The sequence below is a fragment of the Epinephelus fuscoguttatus genome, linkage group LG3 (assembly GCF_011397635.1).
Source record: "Epinephelus fuscoguttatus linkage group LG3, E.fuscoguttatus.final_Chr_v1".
NCBI classification, from domain to species: domain Eukaryota; kingdom Metazoa; phylum Chordata; class Actinopteri; order Perciformes; family Serranidae; genus Epinephelus; species Epinephelus fuscoguttatus.
Window position 1 is genome coordinate 22,761,489 of NC_064754.1, and position 17,001 is coordinate 22,778,489.

Sequence of the window (17,001 nt, forward strand, 5' to 3'; positions counted from 1 at the left end):
CTGGAGTTCCATTTGACTGTACATGACGTGGGTGGTATGGTTGCACAGTGGTTAGTGCTGTTGCCTCCCAAGAGTTTGCATGTTTCTCCCAAATTCCACAGAAAGGCACGTCAGGTGGACTTGACGCTCTGAATGTCTATGATTTAAAGTGTTGGTGAGTGTCTACACTTCACATTAACAGCCTTGATAATCTATCAAGGGTGTGTCTTCTTCTTTGAACTTTTATTTTCAGTATTACACATCTACTTAGAATCAAATTTCCATTGCTTTACCAGATAAAAACACAGTGTACTTATTATTGTAATGTCTGCAATGTACTATGAGAGTCCAAGAGCCCATCAAATAAAAGTTCTTCATAATGATACCTGCTTTGTACGAAAATGTAGTGCATTCACCTGAGAAAAAAATGTCCTGTTTTTCCAGATTAACAGGATTATCGTGTTAATTAAGCAATAATAACCTCTGTAATTCAGAAAAACAGCAGATTTTTATTTCTCAAGTGAATGCATTACGTTTCTGTAGCTATGGCTAGGACAGGCCTTCTCTTAAAATCTGTTTTGAATGACTTAAGTGCTTTTGTTTACCAATGAAACGGTGATAATTAACAGGTTTTGGTGAGATAAATTCAAGATGAACAAGGCTCAAAAGTTAAATAATGTTACATGAAATTGTCCAAGTCCAATCTTTAAATGATCAAGACTGGATTACAAACTGGGCAACTGCTCTGTGGTGCAAGACCCTTAAGAGGGCCCCAAAAACCCAAGAAGCGATATGTGTACAATACATAAATTAATTACACAGATATGTTTTACAGTAAAGTCCAAATAGAACATGTAAGGGTAATGGATTTTTTAATGTAAAATATATGCTCCAAAAAATTGGAGCTTTTAAGCATTTTCTGTATTTTCTTGTTTTATTCGTTTTGGACATAGACATTCCAATTCTCACTACTTTTCTAAATGTTTGCCCAGTTTTTTGTCACTTACATAACAAGGAAAAGAGCTCAACATTTTTTTTATCCTTTATAATCAAACTATTTGGAGTAGCCTCTGTAGGTCCTCTCTTAAAACTTTGCATGATTTAGTGTTTTACCAAAGAGAGGATTAGGATAAACAAGTGTTAGTGATTGGAAATTCAAAAAGCAAGATAAATGCAACCTATATTCTTTTATAATTTCTGTCAAGAGAAATTGTACAAAAAAATCTCTGCAGCCCATGGTGACTCGAAGTCCCTCTTTGTTGAAGGTGGTGCATAGTTATAAATAAAAAGTGCATTGGCAGTAATACCTACAAACAAGCTACAATTAACCATCTGGGAGTCATAACATAACATATTGCTGCATGCTGTCAAGTTTGATGATTTTAGGGGAGAAGAACCAGCTGTGGGTTAAAATGTGAAAGTTAAAATCTGCTGCCACCTGCTGGCTAAAGTTAGCTACTGTCATCATCAGAGTTTAATTTTTATTTAACACCTTTCCTTAACGTTTAACATATTTTTTTTAAAAATATATCGTTTTAGATCATTTTGTAGACGTATTTATTTGTAGAGTTTAAAGATAATTAATTTTAATGAATTGTATAAACAAATCGACGGAAGCCTTTGTCAGGGGCGGCGTCCTACGTCACCGGAAACAGGAAGAGGATGAATGAAACAGCCGTTGATATGTAACCTGTGGCACCCCTGTAACACCTCCATGCAACTGGTACGAGGTCAGCGTGTATTCTTGTTTTAAACAATTTCTATGAAGTGCTTTATTATATTTGTGACAGTTGCTTTTACACTCACAGGACGGGCACACGTAGCGTTAAAGTAACGTTAGCTTAACGTCCGGTGGAAGATAACCGTTAAAACAGTTGCTGTTAGGTTGCTGTGTGGAAGTTAGTTAGCCGTGTCACAGCTAATAATACATGTTGGAATGTGAGATAACTACCGCAAAATTCATGGGACATGATATTTTAATTGTAAAACATTATAGCAAGAGTTAATTAGTTTTAAAAATCACCTCTGACTCATTGTTTTCCATTGTATTACTTCTCCTAGATGCCCCACATTTACCATAAAATGCGACGGCTTGGCTTCTCCCTCCTCCTCCGCCACATCTCCTCCCTCCCCTCCTCATTCACTGCCCCGTCAGTCACCAGGACATGCTGCCTCCACCAGAGGGTCCTCACTGGTCCCCACAACTGTTATCAGAGCACCTTACCAGGTCACAGCTGCCAGCCGAGAAGGGGTGTGAGCACAGCCATCAAGCAGCACATCCAGGACCTGAGTGGGCCTGAGCAGAGACTGTTGGATAAACTGTATGAGGGGCTGATCGGAGGACAGCGGGCCTCTCTGGCTGAGTCCATCACTTTGGTGGAGACCCAGCACCCCAGGAAGAAAGAGCTGGCCCAGGTGCTGCTGCAGAGGGTGCTGGCCTACAGGAGGGAGCAGGAGAGTCGAAATGGGGGGAAGCCAGTGGCCTTCAGAGTAGGTGTGTGGTTTGGGTTTGAGTGGCTAAAGGTGTTTGTATTCAGCTGGGCATGTAGACAACATCAAGGGAGCTGCGCTATACTGTACACACCCTGCCGACTGTAGTAGATACCTCTGTACAATCAAATGCAACAGATCTGCTAGAAATTCTATATTTAGGAAGATTGTACAGTTCAGTTTCTGTTGGCACTATCAGAAAGGTGTTAATCCAACTAGGCTATATGTTTAAAATTGTGGTTGCAGTATTTGGTGGTGCTGCATTGGACTGCATCATCCTGAAATGTGTTTCTAATCTTCTGCCCCTGTCCTGTTTGTAAAATGAGGTTGGCTAAATATCAGAAACACCTTTCAGTAAAATGCAGTCCAATTCAACATATACCTCTTTGAAAGATGTACCTAATTGAGTTGTGACTGAGTGTACATATATGGACCATGTCTCTTTCAAGTTACCAGCAAGTAAAGTAACACACACTATACAAAGCCGTAGGCGAGGGGTGCCCAAACTTTTTTTTAATGGGTGCCAGCTTAGATAATGTGAAAATACCTGGGGGGGCTAACTGCTTCTCGCATCATATGGGTAATGCGTCAATGAACAAAATGCAACTGTTTCTTCTTTCACTGGAAAAATATTCAACTTGCCACCACTCCTGAAAGTGGCAGCCCTTGCTGTCAACTTCAAGCTTTTTTTGCTGTGGCCATGTCTGCGACCTTGCTGGAAATGTCTGCTGTTGTGTAACTATAAAGTGAACTTGCATGACTAGTAAATATTGCATGGTGGGCCAAATATAGTATATTTTGAACAACTAGCTGCAGGTCACAATTGCCCCCTTGACCAGACTTTGGACATGCCTGCCTTAGGCTCACTGTGTGTGAGTTAGTTTGTGGTCATTTGCTTAAACACAACTTTAATTGGGAATTTACACCTGTGAGAACAATATAAACTAAAATGATTAACTTCTTCAGAACAGGTTTTGACACAGGGCCCCTCTACAGGACAGGGCCACAGCAATGTAGGCTGGTGGGAGGTGGAAAGAGTTGCTGGCTGTGAATAATTTTGTCCTGACTGCAAATTCCCATTTCAAAGTTTTCTTATCAAAGTACAGTGTTCCACATGTTCCTCAACACAGAAACTAAGGAATCACAGGGATAATTTAACAATACTATAGATCTGTTGTATGCCGTAAGTTAAATTATTTCAACCTCTGAAGCAAATTGAAAATGCTTTGCCATTACAGTTGGAAACAAAACAATGTGCCCTAGTTTCTTGACTAATACAGAAAAACTGATCTAAAATCCAATGATTTTTAAGGATTTTTCTACAAAGTGTGCAACAGACTTTAAACTTGTCGATTGAATATTCCACCAACCTTTGCAGGCATACTTTTAATGTACAGTACCAAGTAAATGGGAAAGTGAGTCCAAACTTTTGACTGGTTCTGGTGTTGTTGCTGTTTAAGTCATTCTCCTTGTCTGTGTTCAAAACATTACATGCAGTCAGTGAAAACAGTGCACCACACATGATTTTGACACATTATACCAATGACAGATAACAGTGATTTTTACAAGAGCTGCCACACAGGCTTAGTCACCAGTGTTTGTTGCAAATCTGTAGGGGTGAGATTTATGCTGCTTATCTTGTATTTAAATCTGGTATAAAGTTATACAAAGTCAGAACAATGAGTTCATAGTGCCATTTGTCGCTGAATCAATTGCTTTGTTGCTTTCTCAGGTCTGTCGGGTCCTCCGGGAGCAGGAAAGTCATCCTTCATTGAGGTGGTGGGGAAGATGCTGACAGGACGTGGACATAAAGTTTCAGTGCTGGCTGTCGACCCGTCGTCCTGCACGACAGGAGGTAAACACAGATCATCATCGTAGGATACTGAGGAAAGCTGTTATTGGGTGCTTTACAATGCACAAAAGATTTATGTGGAAAATTGTATTGTGATGTGTGTGTATTTTGTTGTATTTATTAGGCTACAGCTATAATTGTAGAATCAACAGCAGCACCGGTACACTATTAAATGTTAAATTTATGCTACAGACTGACTCATCCCTCTTGCAGGGTCTCTGATGGGTGATAAGACTCGTATGACTGAACTGTCCAGGGACATGAGTGCTTTTATCAGACCATCTCCAGCCTCAGGAACACTTGGTGGAGTCACCAGAACGACTAATGAGGCCATTGTTCTCTGCGAGGGGGCGGGATATGACATCGTCCTTGTAGAGACCGTAGGTAGGACACGGTGATTCCAGGTGTATCTCAAAATGAATTTCTCTATCTTCTCTTATCCACATAAGACACATTTCTTTGAAGCAATCATGGTTTCACCCTGTTAACTGATTTTTCCTGCTGTAATATTCACCTTTTTAAAAACCCAAAATTGAATATTTTCTTCATGTAAACTTTTTCTTCCTTATCCCTCCGCACATTGTCTTGATGTTTATCAGTAGGTCAGCGTATTGATAAAACATTTCAGATTTCATTTGTCATTTTTATGCTCCACATAAAAACGAAATAGTGTTTCACACATGCCACCAATCGATAAATATGATCCTGTACAATATTTGAATTTATATATTGATATAGAATGTTTCAGTGCTCGTGTCAGATTGACACACTTACTTTTTTTGTGGTTAACAAAAAAAAAGCCAAACCTCACATATTCAGAACTTTGTCAAATTAAAGTTTTGAAGTCAGGAAAAATAAGAATTTGAGAGTATAAATCTCAGCAATGATTCGTTGTAACCTTCAGTACTCTGTTTTTGATTCTTAGTGCTACAGACACAGTTTGGTCATTGTTACGTGTAGAGGTTTGATACCCGCTCCTATTGCATCTTAGAGACTAGTATTTATTCCGTGTGATTAATGAAATTTGGTGGAAGCTCATGATTTTTTAAAAGTCCTGTCCAAGACATTTTTTTTACACAGTGAATTACTTTTATTCGTCTCTTGTTCAAACACAACACTGTAAATTCAAATGAACTTGTATTGTAACTGCAGGAGACAGCATTAAATTCATCGGTCATTAATCTGTCGTTTTGTTTCCAGGCGTGGGCCAGTCAGAGTTTGCAGTGGCTGACATGGTTGACATGTTTGTGCTCCTGATTCCACCAGCAGGGGGCGATGAACTCCAGGTCAGTGAAAAACATGAGCCGCAAGAAAAAGCTCACCAGTGTGAGATGTTTCAAACTGTTAGGAGCATGAAGGAAGACAATACAGTGGAAACTTTTTAAAGTGATCACATCTGTCTGGGTCAATTAATCACTATAAGTGAATGATTTTTATGACCAAAAATCTTTTCTTTCTTTTTTTTTTATGTAATTTTTTTCTTATTGCTGAGTACCATATTATTGAGATCTGTATATTTAATACATTAATATACGGTATTGAATGTACATCTTCTTCATCTATTGAGTTTTATTGACTGTTTCAAAATACAGTACAGCTGCCTCATTACTGGGGCATTGTATGACGGGGCATTGTCAATCCACATGACGAGGGCGGCTTCAACCACAGGTGCTTTCCTTGCGCGCATTTGTTTTCTGTCTCCATCACTAGCAGCTATAAGCTTCAAGGATGCTGTTTTTCATTGAGAAGGAATGACTTTCTTTTTCCCATTATGATTTCAACGTGCACGCAGCACCAGCCTCAGGTAGCCAGCTGGAAGCAGACGGGTTACCGCGAGGCAAAGTATAATGAGAGTACAGTTAGAAAAAAAATAGAATTACCATAGTTTTAAATTGTTTTTCCAATGTTGTTGTGTATGTAAAGACCCAAAATAAACACTGTAAGCAGACTACTTGATTACTGTAAGCAAATTATTTCAGCAACATCTGTAGAGGAATGTTTCTGTCTCCAGCTTTTTGATCCATACAAGCAGTGGATCACTGTAATCATGATCGCTGTTGGGTGTTTCCACTGTGTGAGATGTGCCAGGTTGACGAACGCTTGCATCTAATGTGGCAGGTTGTGACGTTGGTTCTCATAACCTTTAACCAGTTAACCAAACATTAGTCATTACTGCTTTACTGCTGTTGTCTTTACACAAACTTGTTTACTTTTTCCACCCACAACTTTTGAGTTAAAAGTCTTAGTTTATAGTTTTTATGGCGATGGACGACATGACAGCGCCCCAAAGTGAAGCCAAAACATCTTGATCACCCTCTGGTGGCTGGCTGCAGTGTAGATCCTAAATTCCGCCCCTTCCATAGCAGCAGTTGGGACTATTGCCAAACTAAAAAGTCAAAGTACAGTTCAAATGAACTTTTCCCAAAGATGGGTTGTGCCATTTTAGGTGGCTCTTTTAACGCTGATGTTTGTTCAAGTGTTCATTTTTCTGATAACTTTGGTTTTAATTAGTTATTCGATGTTATAAAAGGGAAGGGGAGGGTTGACAGCTATGTGCCAATCTGTGTGCTCGAGACCAGTGGCACTGCTCATGATTGGCTGAACAGATATGCAGACTCCAGCTCCAAATGATGTTTTATTTTCTGAGGTGTGTTGAGAGAGCGTCAGCCTCATTATTCAACACTAACACAGAAAACAGATGATATAATTTTAAACGTTTTGAATCATAACTTGTATAAGTGCACTTACAGATTTACATTATCTAGGAGAAACTCACTTTGGCGTCCACATTTGTATGTAAAGATGAGTGTGTTGAGGAACACTTTATGCTAATTATTTTATTTATTCGCTAGATTAATGACTTACATAGCCAGGCTCATTTGCATTAATATTATGGTGATTGTTGTGGAACAGCTCGAGTGGCATTTATATTAATTAATGTAATTATATCTAAAATGAAACACATTGTCATAGAAACATGGAAATTAATCAAACTAAAATATAAACAGTAAACATATGTTATTCATCTTGAAAGTAGAGTAATCCCAACAGTACAGTTGAACTTGTTTAAACTATAAATTGCAGGAGTGCCGCAAAACTATGTGACATATAGACATTAAATTTTTATTGTTGTATGACATATTACATCACTCAAGTAGAGCTAAATAATTTAATTGTCACATCTTAATCAGTTAAAGTCAGCTGCAATCACTTTGTACATCTACTCTGACCCCGAGTCACCTGCTGTATACAAAGACCCGCATTTCAACAGATGAATGTTACTTTTAAGAATAACCCTTACAAATGATCACAAGTGCTTCCCTTGTTTTGGCTGACAGCAGTGAGGGATGGATAGAAAGCAGCAATATCAGAATAACAAATAAGTAAAGTGGCAGCTGACCGCGGCTCCATCCATCCATCACTCTGTACGCAGATCCCTCAGCAGATTAGGTGTCTAGACATCAGATTTATTTACAGTGTTTTGAGAAGTTAATGATCCTCCTCGTTTAATGCCAAAATCTCTGTCCAGGGTATCAAGAGGGGCATCATCGAGAGGGCCGACTTGGTGGTGGTGACGAAGTCGGATGGAGACCTGGTGGTGCCAGCCAGGAGGATCCAGACTGAGTACACCAGCGCACTCAAGCTGCTCAGGAGACAGTCCAAGTCCTGGAACCCTAAGGTGTGTGTGTAAGGGAATGTCTGTCTGTGTGTGTGTGTGTGTGTGTGTGTGTGTGTGTGTGTGTGGGCAGTGTAATGACGGAAGGAGCCAACAACACAATGATTAGGCATTAACAAAAAAAACACAAAAAGGATAATTGACAAGTGTTCAACATTTGACCTACTGGGCAGCCGCTGCAGAAGTATCACTGCTCTGTGGACCCAACAAGCCGTCCCACTGAGGGGTCAGCTGACCCAGGAAGAGGAGGGAGGATGATGATGATGATGGTGGTGGTGGTGGTGGTGGTGATGATGATGTCATGACATCATGGTTTCAGTGCTGCAGTGTCTCACCCCTCCCCGCATGTCCCAGCTCACCCGCCTGCCTGGCCTTGTCCCTTTGTTTTCCCAGCCCAATGCAGCATCTGCCCACTGGGCAGGCTGCCAGGAAACACCCCCACCTCCCACCCCTCTCCTCGTCCCCACCCCCACCCCCCTACTCCTGCTGCTCTGAATACTCGGCTGCTGTGTCATGCATTTCGCTGATTAGAAGCCTGCGCGCTTGACATAAAAGCTGATAGTCTGCTCTTCGTAGTCTTCTGCCTGTATTTATCTTTACTTTTGCCGTCTTGCCTTCTTTGTGTCTGTCTGCTGGGCCGACAGTTGCACCATCCATGATTCAGCTTTCACTGTCTCTCATCTTCATCAGTCTGCCTTGTATTGCTCATCTTGCACGAATGGCATGCCATGACTTTGATTTATGAGTTCTTGATCATATGTGTAAAAACCTTTTAGGCTTTATCATATACCGCTTTTACTAACAACTGGGGCTGTAGCTAACAACCTTTTCTCAACTGATGAATTATGTGTTATATGAAATACCACAGGGTGTCTACAGGTTCTTAAAAATTCTTTTAAAAAAGTCTTAAATTCAGTGTTACAACAATAAGGCCTTAAAAATCATTAAATAGTTTTAAATTAATTTGTGATTGCTTAAGTACGACAAACATTTTATCTAATTTGATTTATCCATTTTTAATTTCTTTTTGTGAAAACAGCTGAAGCCTCTCTATGTAAAAGTCCAAAATTCTAATGTTACAAATCTTAAAAAAAAACAAACAAACTATTAATACTGACATTTTACTTCATACTTGTACTTACCTGTTGGCAAAATGTAGATTGAGTTAACTCACTCTAATAATCATATTCCTACTTAACACCTACTTCTGCACAAGACCACATGTACACCACTTGCCTGCAATGCTTAGCTACGATGCTTAAATAAGGAAAACATGATTTGTCCAAAAAAAAAAAAAAAAGTCCGAAATTTGGTCTATAGGTGTCTGGAATGGGTCTTAAAAAGCATTAAATATAACTCTCTGATACCTGTAGATACCCTGTATTAGAAAAATGTTGAAATAAGTACAATGAAACAACATAAAACCCAAAAGTTTCAATAGCCCAGGGATCCATCTTCAAATGCCTTGTTGTCCGACCGACAGTCAAATATCTACAGAACAACTGACAACGATATAAAACACGAAAAGCAAAAAATCCCCAAGTTGAAGAATCACAGAATATTTTGATTTTTTTGCTTAAAAGTAGACATAAAAGATGAATTAATCACAAAGTAGTTCAGTCAGCTCCGCAAACAATAGGACAAACTCAACAAATTGGAAGTGTAAATTTCCAATCACCTCTCAGTAGCAGTCTCTTTTAATGTCTTGGTCTTAAAGGGTTACTCCACCAATATTACATGTTAAACACATTTATCATTTACTTTGTCAAGTCGGAGAATTTTACAGAGAATTTATTTATTTATTCTTTAATTTATTCTTTACTTATCTTTAAATATTAATTAAAGTCATGTATTAATTGTCTTGTAACTAGGTGCTAGAGCACTTTGTAACCCTGGTTTTGCAAAGTGCTGTATAAATAAACTGTATGCTGCTGTATAAATCTGCTTACTTACTCTAGTTACATCTAATCTCAGTGTGAGTATGTAGATCATCATATTTTGAACCAAGAGCCGTTGCGGTGTTCAAAAGGTGTTTGAAAGGCATTAAATTATGGGTTTAAGTGATTAAATGATTTTAGAGCTTGATTTGTCTCATGCAAGTCCTTCAATGTTGAGGAAGTGCAATACAAAATTACTGGACTAGCCTTTATAGGGTCAGTTTACCAACTTTACAAAAAAAAATTTAGTTTCTCACTTACCCCTCCAAACAGTTCCCATAAAAGGTAAATTCATCAGGAGAAAATAGTTTGAGTGAAAACTGTTCACAGTGAGGTTTATGGATTACCAAGAGAAACAATAACATTTCTTTCTTTTTATTAGGGTTTTCAAAGTTAAACAGATGGGCGGCACGGTGGTGTGGTGGTTAGCACTCTCGCCTCACAGCAAGAGGGTTGCCGGTTCAATCCCGGGCGTGGGAGCCCTTCTGTGCGGAGTTTGCATGTTCTCTCCGTGTCAGCGTGGGTTCTCTCCGGGTACTCCGGACATGCAGAGTGGGGACTAGGTTAATTGATAACTCTAAATTGTCCGTAGGTGTGAATGTGAGCGGTTGTTTGTCTCTATGTGTCAGCCCTGCGATAGTCTGGCGACCTGTCCAGGGTGTACCCTGCCTCTCGCCCGATGTAGCTGGGATAGGCTCCAGCCCCCCACGACCCTCAAGAGGATGAAGCGGTTAGAAGATGAATGAATGAAAGTTAAACAGATGGTGACAGAAGTATAAAAGTAAAAATAGACTTTCTTCCTTCTTACAAAAATATAGAAAATATTTAACGAGTCAAAAATACTCTAAAAAAAACACAAGTATGGCAAACAAGTTTGCAAAATACAATTTTTACAGTTAAATGTATTGTTCTATTTTAAAATGATTGAAGCATAAAGCAAGAAAACTAAAAAAGAAAATAAAAGCAAACACAACTTCATTCACCTCCATTGTACTGGGGGGAAGCAGAAATTTCAGAGACAGATATGGTATGTTAAATGTTAAATGTTGGACAAATAAAACCAAACCTGGTAAACATCAGTTGGGGACCTTTAAAGAAGATAATTAGCAAGCATGACGTACGTTTAGTCTTTCAAAGTTTGATTTCCTGTTTTTACATCCGACTCAATCAAGTCCTTGTAAAATGATTAAGTTAATGATGTAATTAGAAGATTCATAATTGGCTGTTGATCACAGGCCTCTAATATTTATCAGGCTGTCACATTCAACTTTGTCGATTACCAGCTGATGTCAAATTATCTCCAAATGATACATGTAATTTCATTACACTTTAGCCGTCTGGAGATCGTTGAGTATCTGTGGGGTTTGTTTGACATCAGCTCTGAGGTCTTCTCTCCTCCTATAAACCACCTTTTCCCTTTTTCATTCACACAGGTGTGTAATGATGTGATAAAGAACAGAAGGTTATTCTTTTGTATAAGCACCTCTATGGGCATGTGCCCTTTCTGTGTCTGTGTTGAATATGGACGTTACCCTGAATTTCATCATGTGCTCTTGAATCTGCAGCAAGCTCTGAAAAGAGACATGCAGTCATTTGAGCTAAACACATAAGTGACATTTATCTCTGGATCGTCGTGTGAACAAGGTGTTATGAGGAGACAAATACTGGCGCTGTGTGTAAAGTGGCAGATATGACGGCTTCTTACAGATTAGAGGAGCATTGCGAAAATATATTTTACTTATAATAGGAAAAAAGCAGCAACTTCACAACCTAATCTGCAGTTAACTATATGCAAAATGCCTTTTTATTACCAAAAATGAATGCACCTTTAAATAATGACTTTGTAAAAAGAAACCAACACTGTTTTGCTGTGCAGTGGAGAAAGAACATACAGTATATTGCTCAAGCTAAGACATATCCAGGACTGCTTTTTATTGTTTACTTGTTTATAAACAATGCACATTAATCAACACTGACATTTTGAAAATAAAAATTTAAATGTATCGGCTGCACTCATAGGCCCAACATAAATAAAAACTGACAAACAAAACAAAAACATTATACAAAGTGAAGTCACAGTTAGAAATAAAATGAGATTAATCACAACACGTTTTCCTAACCTAACCTATCTTAAACAAACATTAAATTGTAGACTGTAAAAATTTAGAGTTGAATTAAAACTGACCGAAAAAAACACTATACATAATAAAGTCACAATCAGAAATAAAAGGAGATTCGTCGCACCATCTCGTCCTAACACTGTTGAACAAACTTTACCATCAAAATTAACAAGTCAAAATTAAATGTTAAAGATTTTTAGGCATTTTGCCTTTTATTGGTCAAATTACAGTTACAATAGACAGGAAACAAGGGCAGAAAGGGTTCTCATCTGTAATCAAACTAGGGACTTCATAGTTATATTTCATGTCTCAACCATTTGGCTATTTGGACAATTTTAACCATAGTTTAAGTTTAAGTTTGATTTGACAAAATACCATTTACTTTCTTTTTCCATTAGATCACCATCAGCACCAGCATTAGCACTGGCTATTCTTCCCTACAATCATACACACTTAAACACACAACAGCCACATTAACACAACAAAAATAGCTAATTTTTAACATTTTAACACGAAATTTTAAATCAATCACAATATCTTAAGAATTCATTGCAAATTTGATTTTTCTTTCTCATCCAAAAAATGTATTTATTTATAAATAAACATAAATACTTGTTTGAATGACCTTATTCAAGGTAACGTGGACAAATGGTCATTTTGTTGGTGAAGTATTCCTTTAATTCCAAGAATAAATGTGTACTGTGCATTAAGAGACTATTCCAGAGGTTTTCTGCACTCACAAAAAGGGCTGATTGTCCAGTTGTGCAACATCTGAGTGAGACAATACAGTTGCCTCTGGCAGCGGCCTTTGTTTTCCTGGAGATAATGTCCATGAGTTTGACAAAGTGGATCAAAGTTGGACGTGCTGTTTTGTACAGAGTGATAAACATGAGCCAGAAGTCCATGTAATGTTTCAAACTTTCATACTAAGTTAAGTATGGAGGGCAGTTTGCTGTGCCTTGACATCCACAGGCTGAATGGTCAGATTAAGAGACCCTTTAAATTCACACATGCACCCAACTCCTTCTTCAGGTGGTGCGCGCCTCCTCACACACCAGTGAGGGCATTCCAGAGGTCTGGGCCAAGATGGAGTCATACCGGGACACCATGTTAGCCAGCGGTGAGCTGCAGGGCCGGCGACGGGCTCAGCAGAAGGTTTGGATGTGGAGTTTGATCCAGGAGAACGTCCTCGCCCATTTCCAGAATCACCCCAGTGTCAGAGAGGCTCTACCCCATCTTGAAGAGAGGGTCACCACAGGAGCCACCTCTCCAGGCCTGGCCGCTGACCTGCTCCTCAAAGCCTTCTCATCATCATCATCATCATCACCATAGTAATCAGCGGGACTGTACTTTTGGAGAAGTATGACTGATCAGGGCCACTCAGTGCCAAGGAGAGCCAGGACAGAGTGAGAATATGTGACCTTGACTCTGTGGTTTTGCACAAAAAGAAGCAGTCTTGCTCTTTTTATACTTAATTTGAAATTTAAAATACCTAAAGATAGACGTCACCCCTCCACTGAAACTTCCAGTTTCTGCATGCTTTAATCCAAATCAGGAGTGGGAAGAGAGTGCTGACAGTTGTCACTTCTCACCTTCAGCTTCGGGACACATCCACATTTGGACAGTGGACGGTAGAATGAAACATTTAAATTGCTGTGAGATATGAAATGTTGTGCTGCCAGCAGCCTGGTTTTCTAAAGCAGATACTGGGATTGTCTTCCTGGACAAAGACTCAACAGAGGACTGTAAAACTGTTGTTACAGCTGGAGAATAGTTTGCACAATACCCATCACTTTCACAAAAAGTGTTATTAAATGGCGAATCTGGGACTTGTTGGTCTTGCCATAAATACTGACATGACGTACTGTAGTGGAAGTATGAAGCTATTTATGCTTACACTGCCCACCCTGATCATACAGTGATCCATAATACACACTATTTATTACTCAGAAAGCAAACTGCTAACGAAAGGATCAGACTCAGAGAAATGGGATTTGTAATGGCCAGTTGTTTGTCTTGTTGAACGCTATGGACACAAATCTCCCTTTGAAACCACTGGACTTACAAAATGTTTCTTACTCACTATTTGTGCTTCTGAGTTGAATAAGAATGATGTGAATCTTACTTGGCTAAGTGAATAACATTAAATCTGTCAGTACAGTTGGCCAGGCTTTTCCCTCTCCTTGTGTTTGCTCATGATATGAAAAAAGGGGGAGTGATTAATGTTACCTCCACGAATATTAGTCCTGAGATTTGTCAAAGATGTAATGAAATATTTTTTTCCTGCACTCTGGAGCCAGAAATGTCAGCAGTAGATATCCCCTGAATGAGTCAGCTGCTTCTAATTCAGGCAAAACACACTTTAATATTTTCAGAATTACTTTCATAATGCACTGCACTCCTGGACGCCACCAGAGAATTAAAGACAAAGAGAAGTCACACACTCATAACTCCAGTGCAGCTACTTTATTAATTTAAACAGACATGCTGCTTTATTCAGGGTAAAGCAGTAGACTCCCGGTGTCACTGGTATATGCTTCTGTTATCTCTATAAAGGGCATTTTCAAATCACTGTGATAATATCCTGCTTAGAATATCAGTGCAAACGAGGGCTGCAACTAAATCTTATTTTTACTATCTATTAATCTGTCAATTATTATGTTTTAATTAATCTATTAATCATTTAGTCCACGGATACTCAACCTGCTTTGCCCGAGGACCACTTTTGAAAATGACAGGAGGCCAGTTAATGAACAAAAATAATATTTATCAGTGAATCTATTAAAGGAATCGCCTTTTCACCCACCTTGGCCAAGAGGCAAATTCAGCTGCAGCAGCCCCACACAGGTCAGGTGTACGTGTTTACAGGATTTGAGGACATCTGGGGGCTTAGCCCAGACCTCTCTCTGGGGGTCCCGGGATCTTCCCCTTGCACTTTTTTGTAAATATGATAGGACTGTCAAAATAATGTGTTCATTTCGGTTAATTAATCACAAAGAAAATAGCGCCTTAAAAAAATGTATGCTGATTAATAGCGTTCTGTGGTGCCCTTTGACCCGGTGCGTCATTGAAGGCCACAGTGGCTTTGTCATATGATGGAGGCAGACAACATTACATTGCTTGGTTGGCTCCGTAAATTGAACGTTTATATTTAAAAAAAACGTCCAGATGGAACTGTTGATAGCAGCACTGTTCTGCAGTAAGGAATCTTTGTACTATCAGAGCACTTCAAGCCTGAAATACAACCTCAACACAAAGCATTTAGCAGCAAACCTGGAGGTCCGAGCTAGCACAGCCTCTGATGCTCACACTAGCAGCCAGCCTCATGAAGCCACTCTCGACTAGGTGTCAGACACAAACTGAGTAAGTCTACCTATGACCGACCCTTCCAAAATTGACTACAGTGGACTGCAGACCAGTTTTGGTGATAGTGGACAGGCGGACAATTGTGTCCAAAATCCAGCAGCTTTACTACGACACATCTGCCAAAATTCATTTGAAATGATTTTTTAAAAATACTGTCGCAGCAACAGTTGATGGATCCAATTAATTTAGATTAATTAATCACGGAGCATTTAATTAATTTGATTAATTTATTTAATCACTCTACAACCCTAATATATAAACAAGCTATTTTTTATGTTTCTAATGCACTCTGGCAACATATTTACATTCAAAGAACAAATAAATCCCAGCAGGAATCAACCTATTTTCATTAAGAAATAGACAGTGGTCATCGGGCCACCCAGAACCCTAACGTGGGCCAGATTTGGCCCTTGCACTGTATGTTCAGAATCACTGATTTAGTCTGTAAAGTGCTCAGAGAAATGTGAAAAATACATCTCACAATTCCTGGAGCCAAAGATAACAATAACAATATATGTAGTAAATTTAAATATTACAATACAAATACTATACAATGAATGTACATTTAAACATTACAGTGCATCTTATAAGTTGAGTAAAAATGATGTAATTCAGGAAATATAAACATGTAATAATTTCAGTCGGTTAAAAGCCAGTTTAAAATGATGCTCAGGTGTTTTTAGTTTCAGACACTGTTGGCCTAATAGTGCTCTTCTATACATATGGGCTCAATATGTCCGAAATATAAACTTTCTGGCACGTCAGTCATATCCAGCTTTTTTCCTTCAACAGCTTAATAGTTCAGAGCTCGGAAAATGTGACATTTTAGGGCTGAGAAGAGAGATATTTTTCCGAAACGTGTTGGCACAATAAAATTCAGTGAAGTGATCAAGTTGCCATATTGAACTTTTTGAACTTTCAGTACAGTGCTGCGAATCGGAGAGATCAATAGGATCTTCAACCTTATTTTAAAAGTAACTGGAAGCCAAAGAGGAATTATAAAGGTGGGGTGATTTGTTTTTGTATTCTGAACCAACTACAGATGATTTTGTACTTTTTAATTTAACGCAGACTATAAAATCTTGATGATTGGATTTTATTTTCTACTTTATATAGTGTTCATGGTACTGTATCTCTACCCCCCTGTGGGTGTGGGTTTCTACTTTCTTCAGCCACTAGAGGTCTCCCAAATTCCACTCAGCTCTGGATTCATTACCCTAATGACTGGGCCCTGAGTGCCAACCACCCTCCTCTCCATAATGCCCCCGCCTCCTGCCCTCCATCCATTCTTCATTGAGGTTGCCTAGGGTGCCAGGTCACTCAGAGGTGAGGACATCAGCAGCTGCCACTCTCCTGGAGCACAGGCTGTACTGTAGTCCTCACCCTCTGTGCCAAACCCTCCTCGGCTACTCTCAATCCTCGCTGAAAAGAAAAAGGGAGCGATGCTTGGTACAGTACAGAAGAGGAGGGCTGAGCGTGTTACTGTACAGCTTTCAACCTCACCCCTCACTTTGAAAGTAGCCTATATTTCAGGCCAAAAAGAAGTGAATTCAGTACTAATCCATGCTTGTCCTTGCTGGT

The 17,001-nt window shown here is 39.2% G+C and overlaps 1 protein-coding gene across 2 annotated transcripts; it reads left to right on the top strand.

The window, feature by feature from the left end:
- The first annotated feature begins 1,643 nt into the window (after positions 1–1,643).
- Positions 1,644–14,656, top strand: mmaa (metabolism of cobalamin associated A). 2 transcript variants are annotated; one of them, XM_049567842.1, is made up of 7 exons: positions 1,644–1,709; positions 2,041–2,473; positions 4,202–4,324; positions 4,535–4,705; positions 5,522–5,607; positions 7,851–8,000; positions 13,087–14,655. In XM_049567842.1, the coding sequence occupies exons 2-7, from the start codon at positions 2,041–2,043 to the stop codon at positions 13,384–13,386; spliced, it is 1,263 nt and encodes a 420-aa protein (XP_049423799.1). In that variant the 5' UTR covers positions 1,644–1,709; the 3' UTR covers positions 13,387–14,655. The 2 variants fall into 2 exon arrangements, with proteins under 2 accessions (XP_049423799.1, XP_049423792.1); XM_049567835.1 differs by having other exon boundaries at positions 1,646–1,702; positions 13,087–14,656.
- Positions 14,657–17,001: the final 2,345 nt, after the last annotated feature.

What these genes read in the sequence shown, in the direction of transcription:
- mmaa (XM_049567835.1), top strand. Translation starts at nt 1,646, where the DNA reads ATGAAACAGCCGTTGATATGTAACCTGTGGCACCCCTGTAACACCTCC. An exon ending in GTAACACCTCCATGCAACTG is followed by an intron (nt 1,703 to 2,040) that starts GTACGAGGTCAG and finishes TACTTCTCCTAG; the next exon opens with ATGCCCCACATTTACCATAA. An exon ending in CCAAGTCCTGGAACCCTAAG is followed by an intron (nt 8,001 to 13,086) that starts GTGTGTGTGTAA and finishes CTCCTTCTTCAG; the next exon opens with GTGGTGCGCGCCTCCTCACA.